Source organism: Hirundo rustica, chromosome 3 (assembly GCF_015227805.2).
Source record: "Hirundo rustica isolate bHirRus1 chromosome 3, bHirRus1.pri.v3, whole genome shotgun sequence".
Classification (NCBI taxonomy): Eukaryota; Metazoa; Chordata; class Aves; order Passeriformes; family Hirundinidae; genus Hirundo; species Hirundo rustica.
This window is the reverse complement of record NC_053452.1, coordinates 78,890,443-78,911,110: the sequence shown is the minus strand read 5'-3', so window position 1 is coordinate 78,911,110 and position 20,668 is coordinate 78,890,443. Positions and strand designations below refer to the sequence as shown.

General features: G+C 40.4%; 1 protein-coding gene across 11 annotated transcripts in view; it reads right to left on the bottom strand.

Annotated features, from left to right (window-relative positions):
- The window catches only part of MAP3K7 (mitogen-activated protein kinase kinase kinase 7), a 47,845-nt gene extending 36,197 nt beyond the window's left edge, over nucleotides 1-11,648 (bottom strand). For 10 of the 11 annotated variants that reach the window (XM_058419719.1, XM_058419721.1, XM_058419720.1 and 7 more), the window contains exon 1: nucleotides 11,424-11,648. In XM_058419719.1, the coding sequence (XP_058275702.1) occupies nucleotides 11,424-11,513 (90 nt within the window). In that variant the 5' untranslated portion in view covers nucleotides 11,514-11,648. The remainder of the gene's footprint in view (nucleotides 1-11,423) is intronic. The other variant, XM_040058295.2, reaches the window with a different exon arrangement.
- Nucleotides 11,649-20,668: the final 9,020 nt, after the last annotated feature.

Below are 20,668 nucleotides of genomic sequence, written 5' to 3'. Positions count from 1 at the left end.
TACCACTTATGTAATCCATTCTTGGTTAGATTCTTACTATGTGCTTTCCAAAAAAATAAATAGTGAAACTGATTTCCCCTGGGAATGGGATAGAAAAGGCTGCAGTGCATAACTCAAGACCTGCTAAACTGTCATGATGGATATGAGAAAGTCTGCAATCAAGGTCTCAATTTGAAGAGATGAAAAATATAAATTAAAAAAAAAAAACCCATCAAGATCTTTCATTAAGAAAGATCAAAAAAGGGAAATTATGCTTATTATTTCTTAAGTTTCATGTGGATGTAAGAGACAGCTGCCTGTGACAGCCATGGTGATCACAGGCACTTTCATCTTCTGGTTTCCTTATTACTATAAGAAATATTCTTCTCTTTTACATTACAGCATGCACTTAGCCTTCCCGGAGTTCCTGCCATCTCACCTTTACCTTCCACAACAGTGGTTCACAGACCGAGTCTGTGGTAAGATATGCACAGGAGATGCACAGAACATGCCCCATTCTGTTCCATTAAAGAACAGGACCTGCTGATTGTAACCTCATCCCCCAGCCAAAGTGCAGGGCCTTGACTCCTGTCCTGATGTAACACACACTATTTTCTTGCATTCCACAAGTGAGGTTGGAAACACCAAGCCATACGAATGACAGATGAGCAGCCTACAAAAATAGAACATATAAACAAATTGGAAACAATGAGTCACTGGAAGACATAAAAGTCCCAAACATTTTTCCTTGTTATTTCCTTTTCTCTCAGACCACATTTTGAATAAAATTACTCATTTTCTTGGGGTTAGCAGGTCCCCCACCTTCTACTGCTGCAAGAGTTGTCCATTACAAAGCCTCTACCCACGTTGCACAGCATATGACCAGACCTACAGAACAAGGAAAATGTCATCAATCAGTGTGTGTGCTTGTAAGCCTGCATTTCACAGAAATGGTGGTCAGTGAGCACATAAAAATCCACTGGGCAAGCACCTGGGAAATACTACAGAGAGTTAATGAGAGAAGGATGCCACAGAGCAACTTGTACAGGATGAAGTGTATTGACAGCAATACAGTTCCATATCTGCTGCTCCCCTACACTGTGAATGAATCCAAACAGGGTTACCCAAATGAGTGGAAAGAATTCTCCCTTCCACGTTGGTAAAAGGAGAGGGGAAAAAATGAATTCTCCTAGGTGGATACAGTTGGCCTTCTCATGGGTTAACACAGCTTGGTTTTTTAGTTAAAGTTTAGTTCCCTGTAAGGACCTATTAATTTCCTGTAGAAAGGACAGGGACCTATCAGAGGTCATTATATGACCACTGAGGAAGCTGGATGCAACTTTGGGAATACACATATAAAGCTGAGACTTTGTCCGAGCTGGCCTTTTTCCTTCTGGCTGGAGGAACAGGTAACAACCGGCCCCTGTGGCTACTCCGTGGAGCAGCCCAGGCCGGCCAGGCCCACTGCTCCTCCCTGTTGGGGGGAGCCAGCTCTGGCCTGGCTGTACCCTTGAGCCCCATCAGCTACCAGCGGGGGAAGGGCAGGCTGCAGCTACTAATATCTAGCCGACTTTAAAGCCTACCTCACTGCTGGCCTGGGCCGAGGGAAATGTTCCCCTAGGCCCCCGGGAGCAGCCCCGAGCCCGGGCTGGGCCACCCCTGATGAGACCAAGGGGTGGAGGGGAAGGCATCCATCAGCCTACCTAACTACTGAGATCCTGGCTGCCGTTTCTGAGCCTCCCCCATTGGCATAGCTTTGAAATCCTAGCGGCTGTCATCCGGCAGAGATCACATGACCACCTCAGGCCATGGGCAAGATGTTGGCTCTTTCCTTACAGAGATGAAACTTGCGGAGCACTGATCCTTCTCCGAGTGAGAGGAAACGGATAGAGTGAACCATGGAAAGACACTGTATGAGATGGAAGTCAGTGAAGAGAGAGAGTTAAGCCCTAAGTGGGAGAAAGGATTGAGGAGTTGCCTCATTTAGGCTGGACTTCTCTTATGAGGCCACGGAAAATGGACTAAAATTCCCCTGTAACATATAAAATGCTTTTTTGGGGGGATGCAGAGATCTAGTTATAGCTGTGGACTGATATAACTGAGATTTAATGGAGAATTTTGAACAGAGGAAGATAAAGTGATACGAAGCCCTTTGCTCCCAGGGAAAAAGAAACCTCTGCTCCTTGAGATGAAGATGATTTTGGAGATAGAAGAACTTTTTTTTTTAATACTAGAAGAGGCATCCTTAAACAGTACCCTAGATAAGCTGATATGGCCCATGAGGGCAGCTAATGGGAAAAGCTGCTAATGGGAGGGGAAATCACAGTCTGCAGAGTTTTATTCCCAGGTGGCTGCAAGATTCGTGACATGAGAGCCACCAGAGAACCGTTTTCTGGTGGCAATGTCTCCATGGAAGTTCTAAGAGAGACACCTATCCTTAAGAACCGATGAAAGACTATTTTAAGTGATGAAAACGACAGAAAATCACAGGTTTTGTCCCTTTATTTTGTTAGTGGGAAAGTGAACAGTGCTTTTGAAAGTTTCATTTTGATTCTCATTTTCTTCTTCTAGTGTGTCAAATCTATCTTTGCACCATTTAAGTTTGATCCTGCATTGCATTTTCTCCTAATCATATCACACAGTAGGAAAAAGAGTGAATGATTCTGGTAGACACTCAAACCACTACACAAATTGGTGCCCCGGCTGGAAAAGGTCAAAATTAGCGAACGTGAAACCACTACAGCCTTATGGTGCAAGCCTCTGTGAGACATATTTTAGAAGGTTCCTTTTCTTAATAAATCTTTTCTCATACTCTTTCACAGTTTTCAACTACAACTCTGTTACATTTAATCCAATGACAGAAACAAAAAGTTATTTGAAAACAGTGCATACACCTCAGTTAAAAGCTTGGTCTCAAAATTTAATGAAGTAATTTGACTTTTTTTTTTAAATAGTCTGAATAATTTACAACAGTTTGTGATGGGTCAGGCTCACTTTTTCTCTGGCTAGTCGTATGTTTCCCTGCTGAAAAGACTTGTATATGCCCATATGTACAAATAGACTACATGTATTATGTATATGTATATGATTTTAATATTATGCAATATATACTACATATATTTATATACATTAAATATAATTATTTTTCAGATTTATAACCAAAAAAAAAAAAAAAAAGAAAGCCCATGTATCTCTTCCATTTAATTCCACATGGTATTCAGCTCATAAGTCAATATAAATACATACTGTTTCCCTACAGATAAATTCATGACTATTTGCAAGTTTCATCCTGAGAACTGGTTGGTACATGTATTTCCAGTTCATACACCAAAGAAATTATTTGTCAATATTGTTGTATTTTTTAACAATGTTTCTATTAAATGAAGAAACTCACAGAAAACAAGTATATTGCCCAGTGTAGAGTTTTACATTGAGACACAAATGTCACAGTATTTGGGTTTTAGCTGAAAAGTGGAATAAATTTCAAGAATCAGATATACTTTAAGAAGTCCCACTGATGACTGAATAAATAAATAAATAAATAAAATCAGCATCAAGCACCAAGAGGAAGAGTTGACCAGGCAATCTAAATCTTAATTACATAATAGAAAGCTGTGAGACTATCAGGTATGTAAATTTTATTGTTGGTGAAAACAGTTTGATAAATGATTATGCAGTCAAGGTTTCATAACACTTTATCAGTGACTTGGTGCCTGCTTAGGCAGAGGGATGAACTTGAGAAGAGGACATGAATGCAGTGAATATTTACCTAGGATACAGGGAAAACAGAAGAGCAGATCCTCCATTAAAGCAGCTTAGGCTCTTGGATAACACATGAAAGGAGCAACCATCAGAAACAATGATGGATCCAATACAAATGGAACTTTCCCACATGTGAAAACTCAGTGTGTTTTTCCTACTTAACCTGGAGAAAGTACCTTACTTATAGCAAAAACCCCTTTATAATCAACAGAATGCAGCTTGTGGTGGAGTCCATTTACATATCATTTTCTTCCCTTAAATTTATTCTTTAAAGGAGTAAGTCTTAGATATTGTCAGAATGGTTTAAACGCTATGTAGTTTCCTTCAGCACCGTCTGCTGGAACGAAATAACTTAATAATGCAGGAGGGAGGCACTGCCTGAACTTTAGTTTCTTTCTTCATGCTCATTCCTCCTTGTTCCCTGTTTTTGGTGCCACACCATATGTTTGGGCAATACTGCATATTTGGAATTCTATGAAGCACAGTTAATGCAATTACTGACACAACAAATCAATAAACAGCAGTTGATCTGTTGCACTGTGTATATTTGGAAAATCATCTAAAAATAAACACATTATTTTGGTAAAAGATTCTGTTCCTTTAAATATCATCTGGAGAAAAAAGGAAAATATAGGGCAGATGAGACATTCAGAAATAGAGTAGGAACAATTCTGTGCCTACCTCTCCCACAGAAGAGAATTAATTTTGTAAAAAACCACATGACACAAAAACATTTTAAACTGGAAGTAATACTTACAGAAATTCAAAGATTGAAAAGAGTATTAAAATTTATTCTTCTACTTATAAAATACATACTAGTAAAAAGTTACATTTTACAATGTGACGAAGTGACATGGTGAAGGACAGTGCCATTGGCATATTTTCCAGATAATGTATTTAGAGTCTTATTTAAAGAATATGAACCATACAAGAACCCTGGAACAAGCATTACTTCTGTCTCTGTGTACAAATAGTATCAAATGCTGTACATAAACAAAGATACATGATACTGACTTGTAAGTATGTAGACTATACTGACTGTTAAGTTATGTAGACTAGAAATCATGCAGGAAATAGAGACTGCAGATATGTTAAGACTTTAAGGATGTATTTTGTCCTATGGGATGTGACCAAAAATTTCCCCTCCCCCCATAAAACAAGAAAAATGCATTTACCATTTATTTAGATACACCATAATCCCCCAACAAATGTCAAAACTTTGGAAGAAATAATTTCAACTTCGCATTAACTGCACATGTTTTCTATTCACTCAAAAACATAAAAATGCAAAGTTTTTCTCTCTATCCATAAAGTTTCCATGTAAGGTAGTTCTGCATGCTGGATACCTAGTGCTTTTCTTTCTAAAAAAAACCTTGCTGGATATATAAGACAGCAATAAAATATAATAGCTCCCTGGTTAGCAGACATAGTATTCTTTGGAGAACTGACTTCATAATTTGCAGTATCTACTGCATGACATGCTCATTTACAATTTTGGGAAGCAAGACAAACAGTTACAAAAATCCAAGAACAGAAACCCAACAAAGCCTATGCTTCCAAAATGACAACAGGCTTTAAATTATATTTAATATCTATGTTGCTTTTTTTACTGGCATATTTGCTAATGAAATGGTATGTATGCAAGCTGAACGTTTGGATCTCTCAAGCTCCAAAAACTCCAAAAGACAGACTGCAAAAAAATGTTCTATAATGTGTTATAAAATATAATAGAGAATCACACTTTAAAATTCAGTTGCTTCTACTCTCTCTGTCTACCAGAGATCCAGCAGTACTAATAAAGTATACTAATATTTTCAGTTTTTCACATATCTTGTCTGTATGGCACATGGAGTACAAATTAAAAAAAAAAAAAAAGAAAAAAAAGAAAAAAAAAAAAAGAAGCCATGAACAACAGTTTAGAGCTTCTAAAAATATATGCCTACACTTTCTAACATTCATTCAACTAGCCTCAAATTCCAGCATTGGTTCCTCTGTGTGTGCTATGCTTTATTAAGTAGGTTGAAGCAAACCGGCCCCGTGCCACAAATGACTGCGGCCAATACCCCAGCAGCACTTTTAGGAAGGAGTGTGGATCTATCTGCCATTTCTTACAGCTATGTTGTTTGACTGGTTAAGTTTATTTGTACTGGTGTCAGCACAACTCTAAATGCTGCTTTTCCTTTCTGGGATTCATACAGCAACGAAGAAACCTCCAAATCCTCTCCACTCCCCCACCCTGAAAACCCCTGTAAGCAATCCTACTAATTTGAAGTAAACTAAGTCATTTAGTCTACATTTAGTTTCCAAGTTTCAACTTGGAAGTTATGCAAAACACCACAGAGAAAAAATATTTCTTCCTGAAAGAAACTGGTTATTAAAACAACTTACATTCTTAATAAATACAGGCAAGTTCTGCTTGACAAACTCATACAGTTGGTCCCTATCTAGGGTTTCATCTGTTAGAGCTGTAAAACACTGTACAGTTTTCATTCAGTGTCTTGTCTATCTGAATTTAGTTCTGTTTTAAGAATTAATTATCTTTTCAGCTTCTTTAGAACATATTTATGAGGAATCAAAGTATCATCTTTCATGTTCCTGAAATAATAGAATCATAGAATGGTTTGAGTTGGAAGATCATCTAGTTCCAACCCCATTGTCATGGGCACAGACATCTTCCACTAGACCAGGTTCCTCAGAACCCTATCCAGCCTGCTCTTGAAAATTATGTTTCTAGAAATTCTTCCTTTGCCCTGAACATGCAACCAAACCTCCCCGCATTTTGACAGCTGAAGTCATTCCAAGAAATGCATGTATCTCAAAGATAACAGTTTATCAAGTTATACTTTCATTCTGGCTTATAACATACTGAAAAGCTTTTACACAGATACGAGTTTTATACATCTGTCCCAGGAACTGAACTCATTGTAATTACCAGCAATTTAAAAACACTAACAACACAACTGTCTGATGCTCTAGCATGAATCAATTTGTTCTGTTAGAGCAGCCCAGAGAGTGGATTATTGTTTTAAAAACAAGATGTTGGGTAAAGAGGAACTCAGGGTGCAGAACTCTAACATGAGCTTTCTGGGCTGGCACTGTCTAAAATTACTGCTCTTTGAAAAAAAAACCAAACAAGTATTCTGCAACCAGTAAAATACTGGTGACAATCCACTGGGTGGAACAAATAAGGGGTATGTGAAACTTGCTCTGTTGTTCTAGTTTTTTTTCTTAGGAAAAAGTATTAGATATAGAACTATCATTATCTCATAAATATGGAACTTGCTTTCAACACTGGAACAGGAAGACCTGTGAGGTTTCTTTCCTATGTGTTCTTCACAAGAGGGAAGTATGAGTCTCTTTTACAGGACGCAACCTGATTCACTGAATATATCTGCATGTGTAGGAATGAATGTAAAGTGCCACATTAAGAGTCTAACTAGCTTATTAGCCATCTTCTAACTCATCGCACAGTAAATTTCATCCACATGGAATTGGTGTTGCATAACTTCTGCTATAAATTCAACACCCCAGCTGACACTTCAGCTATTTTCTTATGTAAATGAATGAAGAGAATCTTCCATTGGTGTAACTAAACTACATTTAAGTAGTTATTTGAATCAATTCAGAAATATATTTAAAGTAAAATCAGAGAAAATACTGGCATATGTTTTCACCACGCACTTATTTTTTGCCTTTGTTTTTGAATACCCAGCTTTGCACCTTGAAGTCTTACTGAAAAAGGCTGAGAAATTCGACTGATTTCAAATGGATTTCTAACCGCCGCCCTTGGTTCTTGAGAACCAGTCCCTCTGTAATCATGTCAGATATCCAAGAATGCTGTTCAGATCTCAAATCATATCTGGTTCTCCAAAGTTCTTCCAATTTTTCAGATTGGTATTCTGTAACTGGGGATGATTCCCCAGAACACAGAAACAATGGAGGTAATAAACAGCCCCATGCTCAACAGCAGCTTACACAAATCTGCTTTACCTTGTAATGGACATAATCAGTCACTGCATCTCACTAACTTTTTAAAAGTTAACTATATGAAGGGGAGCAAAACCCAGTTGCCTTGCTGTACTGCTCATTCTCCTGCCTCTCAACTGCTTTGCTCCAGAATTGGAAGGAACACATATAGTTCTCAGCACACTAGTCAGTTAATGTAATTATTTAACTATTTCAAAAATATCTAAGGTGGAAATACTTTAAATTGCATCTCCTTAGTTGCTGGAACCTTAAGTAAATTTTCTAAAAGAAGTATTTATAAAGCTTACCTCTTAATCTCAAAGAAAACATTACCCTAATTCTCTTGGAATTAACTATTGCCCATATAGATTGTTGGAAATAAACTTCACTGTAAACTGCAATATGCCAGTAGAGCATTCAACAACAGCTTTCAAATAATTTACTTTCAGACCATCCAAAAGTAACTTGCAATTATGCAAATATGGGATTAGTTTTTTAACTTGTCTACATCAGGCAGTGACTGGGCAGGGTTGCAGTATACATGACCAGACATGTACCTCTGGCTGTGCAATCCAAGGATACACACATCATGTGATGAAGAGGTCTACATTTTGGTCACGTATGGGACTGTTACCCAGCTACCCCATGGACGAAAGCATGTGGAATTTTCAGGAAAGAGTGGCAGGGAGTAGGCTGCCACAACAATTAAAACCAAAGTCTGTTTGTTGCTTAGATGTGGAAATCCTTTTGTGAAGAAACAACAGGAGTGTTGTTCTAGATTTTAAAACAAGGCTATTAGGCTTTTTATTGTTGACTTAATTTCAGTTATATTAGCTGTTTGGGGTTTTTTTAAGTTTCTAATGATTTGTTTATCTAATACTAAAAACTTAAAACAGCCATTTTCAGAATCTAAAACTTGCATAGTAACTTGAATGTTCTGCTGAACACAAGTTTTATGTTGTTTTTTCCCTTACAGCTTTGAAGATGCTCCTGCTGTGTCACATCAATTTTGATTTGACTCCAACTCTTTCATAATAACTGTCTCTATGATTTACCTCATTTTAAGCCCTTGAAATAACAAAAAGGCAGACTGAAGCTGGAGACATGTTTGATTGGTGGGAAGTAACACTACAGTTAGTCATGTGCATGGTAGCTAAAGGGAAATATGGTACATTCTTGTTTTTATCTCAGTACAGTTCAGACAAACCTAAATGAAAGTGCACTTATAGATCTCACATTTATTAGCAAGGTCTCTGAGCCTGCAAGTATTCCAGAACTTCAATATCTATTAATAAACCAGTGGCAGAGTGGGACTGCTATCTGCTGACAAGACAGCCTTGATAATACAACAGCAAAGCTATGATTATAAAAGCACTTGAGTTTCCAGTGCAGATCTCTTAACACTCCATTTTGAAACATCTGAAGTTTGCCAAGCACAAATATGACCATTTTGAGATATTACAGCCACTTAAAATCCTTGAAAATTTCTGAGCCTAAAGTGAGAGCACAGAAAATCCTCAGTAAGGATGTGTGTTTTGTTATGATTACGAAGGTGACTATTCGTGCTGAAACTGCATCATGAGTAAGAGGTCAACACCCACAGCTCAGAAAAGCAAGGTCTAAGTATGATCTCCAATCCATCCGTTTTCTTGTAAAGTAGGTCTTATTTCTTCCTCTGTGCAAGGATATTTAGACTGTGTTCAGCACCAGGGTATCCCCATGGCCTATAAGAACTTCTGGGAGGACAGGGACATTTAAAATGCTATACCAGCTGTGACCAGATTTTTTTCATAGAAACAATATCAGAGTTCCCATGCTTATATCACATGAGTTTTTTTATCTCTACACAGATACTGTGTTGAGAATAATGCAACAACTGCATTAAACAAATTTCTACTTAGGCATTGTCTCTAGACACATTTTTGTGCTGACAGCCCTGTTTCTGCGAGTGCCAGGCACACACGTGTGGGACACAGTCAAGCTCTGAGCACTAAACCTTAGAATGCTAAACTCCAGTTACACCAATTACAAACTATGTAGCTCCACATTTCCTATATGTAAAACAGCAATACAATCCTTGCTAACAACCTCCCCAAGGGTGTTGTGAGGATTAAAGATTTGTATAGCACTTTATTCATTCAAAGGGCTATGTCTAACACAGCAGATGTGGTACTCACTTCTATGAGCCATCACTGGACACCTCTTACCATGGATTACACAATTAAACTTTCTTCATTGGGTGAGAAAAGCTATTTCTCCCAAAACATGTGATTTGATCCCCGGCTATTAGTAAGTGTTGTAAAAACAACAAAAATACCTTCACTTCAGAATACTTAAATGCATAAAGGGAGGCGGAACAACTAGACTTACAGAAAAAAAAATCTTTATGACTGCCAAATCATAGAAAGAGATGAAGGCAATCTTTTGAAAGATACTGTCTTCTGAAAATTTCCAGTGCCTGCTATGGTGAAAGCCAAAGTTATCACAATACTACCTGAATACAGCAGAAAGCATCCTGGTGTTCCATGGAAATATGGATTTTCAGGTCCCCAAACTATCCCCAGGAGACCCAAGCCCAGTAGGATAATTATGAACAGTATCTAGTGAACTACTCTAAAAACCTGAGACGCAGGTTGTCATACTACACTTCCACACAAACTTTTTAAGGAAAATAGGGTAGTAATTACTGAAAGAGAAAGATGGTAAACTACAAATAAAAGCACAGAGACTGTTTCAGCTGTCCTGGATGCCTGTTAGGTCCAGACTCTATAAACTGGCCTCATCAAATTTGTTATGGATCTACATGAAGCAACTTCATACCTGTAGAGAATTTAGCAGGGGACAAAGGCAAAACCAGCAGCAATATTTTTGTGTAATTCTGAGAGTCAAACAACACTGTAGTATATAGAGACTACTGAGCCTGTTATTAAAGCACGCAAGCCATCCTAGATCACACACCCCCTACTTTTACAGGAACCCCAGATGAAAGGTACACCTGAAATAATTTCACTATGTGATTTTCATAGAAGAAAAACTTGCTTCCAGCTTTGTTATAAAATAACTGAATGTCACTTCCTGGGTAACAGGCACAGGTCACAAATGAAATGTTACATATCCCTGAGTGCAACATCAACAGCCTTTGGGGAAAAAAAAAAAAAAAAAAAAGAAAAAAAAAAAAATCTGTTTACCCTTACAGCTCACAGGGCTGTAAATTTAGAAAATCATTAAGAGTGGTATGATCATTATATATACAATGGCTCAGTTTGGTGGCAGAAGGTGAAAGCAGGGGCAAACGGAAATAGAGAGCTGAAAGAAACATCAGAATTAAGTTCCCTCTTGACAAATACGTTTGCCACCCATACTAAAGTGAGTGGCAAAATGGGCGGCGAAACTTTAAAGTCCTGAATAAATCTATCCCGTTTAAACAAAACTCCACAGTAAGGCATCCAGGAGCAGGGCCGGCAGAAGTAAGCTGGCACCTCCGCTCCCACCTAGACGGCCTTGGTTCGCTGGTGCCAGCCGCTGTAGCATCCACGGGGAGCACAGAACGCCCGGTCAGGTAGGTACACTGCGGGGGTGCCAGCATCCCGCCGCACCCGGGACGCCTCCGCGGCCCCTTCCGCAGCGGAGGGACGGCGCCGGGGAGGAAAACCACGGGGGCGCTCGGGGTCTGCGTGGGGAGGGCCAGGCTGGGGGACGGCCGGACCCTCACTCACCTCTTCCACCTCGATCTCTTTGTAGTCGATTTCTTCGAAGTTGAGGACCGGGGGGTTTTCAATCATTTCAGCGGAGGCGGCAGCGGACATGCCTCCTCTTTCACCGCAGGGAGGAGAGGGGGCCTGGGCTACGCGAGGGTCCAACACCAGGCTGCCGAGGGCCGGGGCCGGGGCTACGCGGGCCTCGGCGGCGGTTCCCGGCGCAGGTCGAGGCGGGCCTGGCCGAGGCGCCGCCGGGGCCGCATCCGCGGCGGCCTCGGGCCTCACTGGCGGCGGGCACAGGCCCCGGCGCCGCCGCTGCGCATCCCGCGCCCTCCCGCAGCCCCGCGGGGCGCCGCGCCGACTCCCCTAGGCCGCGGCCTCTGCGCAGCTCGGGACCGCCTCGGCCACGCGAGCCCGGGCGAGAGAAGGCGGCACCCCCGGGGCCGCAGCCGGGCTCCTCCGCCAGCCCCAGCGGCGGCAGCGGGAGAGGGGGCCGCGGCGGGGGTGGGGGAGCCGCTCAGAGCCGCGCCGCGGCCGCCGCCGCTGACATCAGAGCCGCTTCCTGCTGCCCCGGCCGAGGAGGGTGGGACGGAGTCAGAGTAAGGGCGGGAGGGAGCGCCAGGCGGGGGCGGGCGGGGAAGCGCCGGCAGCGGCGGCCTCTCGGGCGGCCGCGGCGGGGCCACGGCCTGGCGGCGGCACCGCCCCCGCCCCGCCCCGCCCCGGCGCCCGCTGCCGCCAGGGGGAGCAGCGCGGCCCCGCGCCGGCCCCGCTTCCTGTTGGTGCCGCCGGCCGGGAGCGCGGGCCCGCCTGCGCGCCTCAGCTGCGGCTGGAGGGCAGCGTCCGCCGGGGATCGCCGCGCTCCGGGCCCATCCCCGGGCCGCGTGTTACCGCCGTGCGAGTGCGGGGCCGCAGGCCTTTTCCCTACACACACACGCGCACAGACACATATATGCTCATGCCTTTTCCCTGTATATATGCATGTATTTGTCCAGGGCAGGAGGTATCGTGTGGGGTCTTGGCGTGAGACCATGAGTCTTGTGCTCTTCAGCGGTTCTTTCTCGGGGTACGTGTGTGTAGGAGGTGGGGGGTAATCGAGCAGTTGATGTAAACACATAGTAATAAAGGGATGGGACTTGAACGTGTACCTTAACCGCTCCCTCTCCAAGGGAGTCTTGACCTACTCTTTGCCTGGGCTGGCTCCTGCTCCTGCTTTTGGCTGCAGCATCCACCCCATTAGTGTTTTGGTGGTAAATGTCTCAGACTGATGATTCAGGGCAGTACGTGGTGTGAAATCAGTGCTGAGATGAGTGAATAAAACTGCTGTGTTCCCCTGAAACAGCTGTGCTTCATTTTGATATGTTTAGCCTTTGGCCTATATATAAAAAGTTATGTTATTGTACAATATTATTAGTAGTATGTAATTTTAGTAGCTCTAGTAAGCTTTCCTAGATCTTCCTCTGCTAGCATGCTAGTGAATGTCTGTACCTCACAAAGAAGTCTCATAAATGTAGATAGATCTGGTTTACAGAGCTAGCCTGAGAAAGCCACTTAAACACTTAACTAGGAAAAAAAAATAAAAATCAAGGATGAATATGGGCAGTGACCTAATCTTATGGTGGCTTGGCTGTTAAAAAAGCCAAACTGAAAGTACCTCTATCAGAGCTGCTGCAGTTTGTGACAGATTACCATTATGGGTTGTTTGCTCCCCTCGTATTATTCTGTCAGCTTTTGTAATTTGTCCAGGATTTTCACATGTACACCAATCCAGAAATCCCAGCCAAGCAGTCACAGTATGTGTTGAGTCTGTTGCATGCAAGATGAAACTCGTATGCAGGGCTGGTTGGTGCAATGACATGCAGGTGCAATAAATGCAGGTGCAATTACATTGCCCAAGCAATCTATGTGCGTGGGGAGCAGACTTGTATGCTGAATGTGCAGAGTTTCTGTTGCTTTTTGATTTTCTGATATGGTTTGGTCTAGAAAGATCTAAATAGTCTGTTAGGCAGGGGAAGTTTCCAGGTACCACAAAATCTGGCTAATATCTACTTCATCCAGCAGGGGGGTTATTCAGAGCCCCTACTTTCTCAGGTTGTTTATAGGTTTGGATGGTCATACTGACCCTGGTACCCCCTTATATCCAGGAAAGCATTTGATTTTAATTTTCTCAAAAGCCACTGTTAGTGCACATCTTGGTCATGCTGTGACGAAGAACCAAGTAATAAAGAACTGTATTTATACCTGGACCTCACAACTTCTTACAGGAAAGTGTATCAATTGTGTAAGTGCATTACAACATGTAAGCAGCTGTTACTGTCTCAGCTGAATGTGCAATATATTGATTATTGGAAGATGAAGAATATGGATTTCTGAGGTATTGAGAAAACTGCAAGTCCAATGAAAACCAGACTCCTTTCAGTCTGGTTCATGCATCTTCACACTGGTTCATACTGGCTTTATACTGCTTGTAGATCAAGACAAGGAACATGTAAAATGAACTAAACCAAGGAAAAGGCGTGAATGAAAAGAAAGGGAGAAAATCTGTCACTGCTGGTCTTGATACCTAGTTGCAATCATGTGCATAGTCTCTGGCCAAAAGCTTAAAATTTTGTTTCTTTTTTTTTTTTTTTTTTTGATACATATGCATTGGGGAAGGTGAGCTACGTAAGTACCTTTTAGAAAGACGATTAAGTGTGTGGTTGTGCTTTCGGGAGTGGCAGTTGATGATCTCTGGTAAATGTAACTGAATATTTGGCATTTTGTTATGTTTCACAGACCTCTCTTGAGGATATGTATCAAGCAAATGGCAGTCGCAGTCTTCTATTTTTCAGTGGAGAGATTTTTCTGTTACCTTTGTTATATTTTGTTGATGGAGAGCAGAGGAGAGCATTCCAATTATAGTTGCTTGTAAGGTTCATTTCCTTTCAGAAATTGATGTGGAAATAAGTATCTCAAAAATAATGAGCTCTTTCTTTGTGAAGGCAGAGGCATCATCATTATCAAAATGTCACTGCTATGAAGATCAGGAGGGGTTTTAAGGATGTGGTAATTTTGATATTACTTTTTTTTTTTTTTTTTTTTTTTTTTTACCCTTCTTTCCTGACTGACAGAGTCTTAATTAGTTATGATTAGCTATTTTGTGGGCTGGATATTGGTTGTACAGCCCAAAATATTTATTCAACAAATACAGGAGAAAAAGGAAAAGAAAAACTGCCCCTGCTATGCCTATCTTGGAGGAAAGCTGCTCTTGTGTTTAGAAGAAACACCTAGAACCTGGGAAGTCCACATTCTGGGTCTTAGTAGCCTCTCTCTAACGTTGGAAAGTGGTTACAATGCTTGGAAAGCGATCACTTGAAGATTGTTGGAAACATCTGGGTACCATGGCCTGAGTGTGCGCAAACACTCAAACCTGAGACAGCTGCTGTGGAGCTCTTTGTCACACCTGTGCTAGAGTGCAGGGCTCTGTTTTTTTCAGAAGAAACAGCTGTGTGTCTGATGCAAAATATAACCAAAATCCACCTGGATAGCTTAACAGAACTGAGATTTAGGTCTAATATCTGCATATCCTAATGAAAATTTGTCCGATATAATATAGAATTGTACAGCTTAGAATTTGGATGCATTTTCATGAATACAGACAAAGGCACAGATACATTATCCTGGCTACCCTTCATCCAGCTCCCTTAAAATTACTCTGACATTTTTTTAAGAGGAGTGAACAAGCATTGTTTTCTACTAACTTAATTTAGAAAAAAGCTAAGTGATTTCTTCTTTCAAAAGGCTCTAACTTGTGTTGTTTTTTCAGTATATGCCATTTTTTAAAAAGTTGGTTAAAATGTCTCACTTTAGGTGATTGAAGATTGATACTAGAAAGTAGTGGTGTAACATACTGGATGGTATCTACAGCTGGAATGTGTACCATAAAAAAAGGTTCCCTTCTAGATTAAGCACAGGAATATGTTTCTGCCAAGTCTGACTCTATTTTGTCCCTGTTAAATATTGTCCTTTAAATATGAAGTTATGTTATTTCAGTTTGTGGGAACCCTTTGTGATTAAACAGCAGGTTCCTGGTGACATGAGTATGAAGAACAATATGAAACACATGTGCCCGACAAATTCATGTCCCAGCTGGGAGGCACCCCAGAGGAGCTCACTGCTTGTTCCAGTACAGGTACAGTGGAAATATCTCATGAGGACAAATCACTGTGACGATATTGAGAGATTTCTGTTTCTCAGCATGGCTGAGTTGTTACCCAATCCACTCTTCTCACACTACTCCTTTGGCTTGTTCATTATTATTTTCCAAAAGCAGGTTGTGATATTATGTGTGTCAGATGCCACTTTGAATCACAATGATTTCTTCAATTAAGTCCTGCATTAACGGTTTGCAACGTCTTGGAAAACGGCACAAGGGTGTCTTCTGCCAAATACACTGAGACAGCAACCCCAGCATACTCCATGTATTTTTATTACTTTTGCTTTCTGGGAAGACTTCCCCACAGTATGCAAAATCTTCTAAATAGCTATTAATTCCTTCAGTGGTGGTGTTCCCTATTATTTGTGATAAAATGCATATATTAAACAAACAAACAAACAATTAAAAAGGCTTGCAAAATAAATGCACAAGCCGCTTTGCTAAATAGCAAGCTCAGCTGCATGCAAGGAATTTTATTGACTTTGGTAAAAGGAAAAGTTCTATTGTATGAGTACTACAGAAACTCAAATGGTCACAGTTGTTTCTGAACCTCCTAATCTGAGGTGTGTTAGATTTCCCAGGGTTTTCCAGCAGTCTAAACCACCAAAAGAGCCAGGAAAGACAAGTAATGAAGCCACTGTACAGTAAGGGCAAAGTAAAGGTGAGAGACTGTCTAGATTCAGTCCTGTAACCAAACACATTTTCTCTGTTGCAGCTGTCAGCAGCTAGGCTTGGCTAAGTGGCCACGGGAAAAAAGATAGTAACAAATTTAGCACAGAGAAGAAAGACATAGATGGCTGCAGACTGGCTGATCTTGAACTGAGAGGTCTGAAAGATACTTCAAACATGAAATTGCTGCTAGATAATGCGTTAGAGAGAGGCGTAAATGTATAAAGTAGCAGAGATATTTTAGAAAGATACATAAACAGATCGAGACGTCTAAATGTCTTTTGCTCTGCTCTCAGTAGGCTTTAAAATAAAATGTGATGGAGAGAATAATAAAGAGCATGGAGGTAAATGGTATGAAATGTCACATCTTTTTTAATCAAAGGCAGATTATCTCAGATTAACAAAGGATCATTTTTGATATATTCAGTGATATTTTTAGGCAAGGAGAATGGGCAGAACTGTTCTATCTTGAATGTATTTGATATATTGTCTTGTGGGAAATCATTAATTAAGCTGGACATGAAAGAAGTCATTAGAAGAAAGTAGGTAAAGAAAGTAGGGAGTGGTTAGGACACAATAGCGACTATCACAAGGCAAGTATTAGAATAAAGTTACTAATAAATTTTTTTTTTCAGGATTGAATTTTGAGAGAAAGCTTCTTAGTAATTTCATTAACAGTGTTGATAAGAGAATTAGGAGTATGACAGTAATTCTGAAGACACAAGTTTAGACAGCATAGTTAATGGGGAGAAGGATAAGAATATAAAATGGGAAAAATTAGATGATAAGAGGAGTTAAGGATAAGAGAAATAAAGAGGCTAGTATTTAAAATATTAGAGAGTACGTTCATGAATTAGTTTGAGAACTCACAACATCTTGTTATCCTGTTAAAAAAAAATGATGAAGAAGAGGTGAAGAAGATTATGACTTGCATGTTTTAAGTGGTTTTAGGAGGACTGTGAGTCTTGTAGGTAATGCACCTAGAAAATGTGCAAGCTTATGTATCCCATATGATATATCCAACAAAGCTATAAAAGTTTATGCAGACCTCATCTGAAAGGCTCTACTGTGTTAGTACCTTTTTTTTCAAGTAGTTACATTGTTAGTACATGTTAGTACATTTTTTCCAAGAAAAATGAATTGAGACCTAATTAGTTGCAGAGAAAAGCTACAAAGATGGTCAAGATAAGAAAGGGCTTACCACAGAAGGGAATATAAAACAACTTGGCATGTTTAATCCTGTGAAACAAAGACAGAGAGGAGGATATATGTTGCCTCTCTTTGGAGAGATTGGAAAGATAAAGACATTGTGGAGGTAAACTGTACTGATGGAAAGTGATATTCAAGTAAAAGGAAATTATTTTTTGCACAAGAACTCTGTTAAACATGCAGATTGAAGACCTGTAAATATTCCTTGCAATTGGGGCAAGTCACTTTGCTGGATGGTCCTGATAAGTGAAATAATTTTTTTGTCATAACTGTCTGTGAAAGCAAAGTATTGTATTCATTTCCTAAGGAGGTATCTTCTAATCACATGTTGAATAAAAATGTTCTATTAAAAATGTAAATAAAGTAACAAATTCTCATAGCGGTATTTCTTTACCTAAATATAGATTGAAGTGAACTGTATGTTCTTAAGATTAAGTAAGAATTATATTGAATTGTATGAGTAAGGTGGTTTCTACAGAAGGAAGTGAAATTGGAAGTAGGAGAAATTTTTGTTTTTTTGTTTCTTGGAGAAGTGTCATTATCTTTCATATTTTAAAGCTTCTAACTAATGAATCAGAGCATGTGAAGGGATTTGTTGCGGGTGTGATTTTTAAACAATATTGGGAAAGGGAGTTTATAGTCTTGTATGTTTTATACAAGACAAGTGGGTAGAGTATCACCAAGCATGGGAGCAGTGGACTGGAAATAAGAGGGGAAACTGTTCATGATTTTCATCACATAATGGGATAAAGACATGTCGTCTGGGAGCACATACACTACGGCTCCTGTGTATAAGGAACATACCTTCAAAGTTTTTCTTCTAGAAGATAGGTTCTGCTATTTAAATGAGAAACAGGAATAGATGCTCTGTGTGCTTATTTTCTCATTTCATACCAGCTAGAACTGACAGAAACAAAGAACATATAAAGCTCTCAGTCAAATGGAAAACTTGCCTATGAGGAAAGTCTGAAGCAATTAGTCCTTTTCTCCTTGAGAAGGGAAGGCTCAAGAGAGAATCTCATCACAAGTATTCTAGTACTTAAAGGACTTCTCCAGAGAGGATGGAGTCTCTCTCTCCATAGGGAAGAAAAGGTGCAATGGGTACTGGTTGTGCTAGGTTTCATCTTGATACAAGAGAATTTTTTTACCATGAGGATAACCATTGCCTGGAACAACATATCCAGGTTCATGGTGAAGTTCCCTTCACTGGATGTTTTCAAGATACAACTGGACAGGATGCTACATAATCTTGTCTAGCCTCCCTTTCCCACACAAGGTTGGACCAGCTAATCTTTCAAGGTTCCTTTCAACCTTGGCTGTACTATGTTCCTAGGAAAATGCCAGCAGGCTGGAAACATATCAGAGAAGGCACCCTGATTCTTGCGTGGTTTGCAATAACCAATGGCACGAGTGTGGAACGTGGACCTGCAGTTCCAACCTGGCTGGGTGCACAGACATGTCCTCTGTGTGGCACTGCATTCTTGTTGCTTCTGGATGTGTTTTGAAAAGAGCCTACGAATGCACAGAGAGGACCCAAAGGTGTCACCAGATGATCATATTTCTAATTGATATGTGAGTCACATGTTACGTGTGCTGAAAATCAGTATTCTGTAATGTAAAAAAAAAAATAAAAAAGATCTAGTTCTTTTAAAGAGGTACTTTTAAACATGCTTTGCCATGCATCAGTAGGATGGTATTTCTTTCTAGAAGGTATCTTTAGAAAATGATCAGTCAAAATCATCTGTAATCAAGACAACACATTTCTATCCGTGGAAGAATAAAGCCAATGAAATTACAGGAAAAGGAAGTAAACAGTTTATATCATTGTATCACTTTTTTGGTAATGAAATATTGTCATTGTCTTCTATTTTATACATGATGCACCCAATTAAATGAGACCATATAGAAGCAGAAGTCACAGTAAACATGGAAGTTATAAATCACCAAAATTTTTTGAGTTTCCTCTAGAAGCTTCTAGTCCTGTTTCAACAGATCAATGTAATAGATGTGATGAGCCAGTTAACTTGCTAAGGCCTAACTTTTGGCATAATCTCAACATTTCATTGTCTAATTCATTTACCTTGGTGACACCTGGAGGCATGTGCCCTCTTGGGAATATCAATCTGTGTCCATTAGTCCCTACTCATGAAGAGGAAATGAATTTTGCAAAAAACCCCACCAACACCACATAGATCTCATGGTTTTGTGGTGGAAAGCTCAAGACAGTTTCAAAGTGAGCCTGAAATTGTAAGTTCAGGACTTGCATATTTTTTGTCTGAGAATATCTGTAAGTCTCCCAGACTGTGGGGAATACTTGGCTAGTGGCACAGCAGGCCCTCCAAGTTCAGTGTGGTGACATCTTATGCTGGTGCTTGCATCTTGTAGAAAGATATCTACTTCTGGGATGTGTGCCAGATCGCTGTGACGGAGACTGGGAATGTGGAGATTGAACTTGGGGAATCTGTGTGATGCCATGACTTTAGGGTGTTGGTTTGTGGAGGTGGAGAACATATTCAGAGGGAGGCATAATTTTTTCTGTCTTTCTGGCAAATTAAATGCACGTTTGGAGAAGAGGGGTGCTGCCTTCACTGGGAAGAGAACATGTGATCCTAAGAGAGCAGCTGGGTGCAGAGGCACTTTTCATGCATATGAACCATCCCTGGCAGTCAGACCTCAGTTGCTGGTACTGCCACCACTAATGGCATCTAAGCTGACTGGCATCCTGGACTAATGTGTGCATTATAGGCCATATCACATTATACAAATTGTATGTACAACCCAAATAACAACCAACAATGCTAATATTGTCAGCATGCAAAAATAGGGAGAAAGTCTATAATCTGTTATACATTAACTTTCAGTTAGTTTAATCCCATCAAGATGTGATTCCCTGAAAGTTAGATGGCTTCAAAGTGCCTTCTTTGATGTTTAAGGAGAGACAGGCATCTTCAGAGGGCATTTCTTCCCGATATGTTAGGATATGACGAATTACTCTTTGAAGATGTCTTTTTCTCTACTGCAAGCCCCTGTGACAAACTTCAATTAGACTTCTAGGGCTTGGTTCAGCTTTCTACTAATAGCCATTTAGTGACTTTGGAGACCCCCAGGGATTCTGTGACCTCTGCACGGGGCTAGTAAGTGTGATGCAGGTCATGAGCTGAAAATCCAGGAAGCATATTCCAGTGAATCTGAG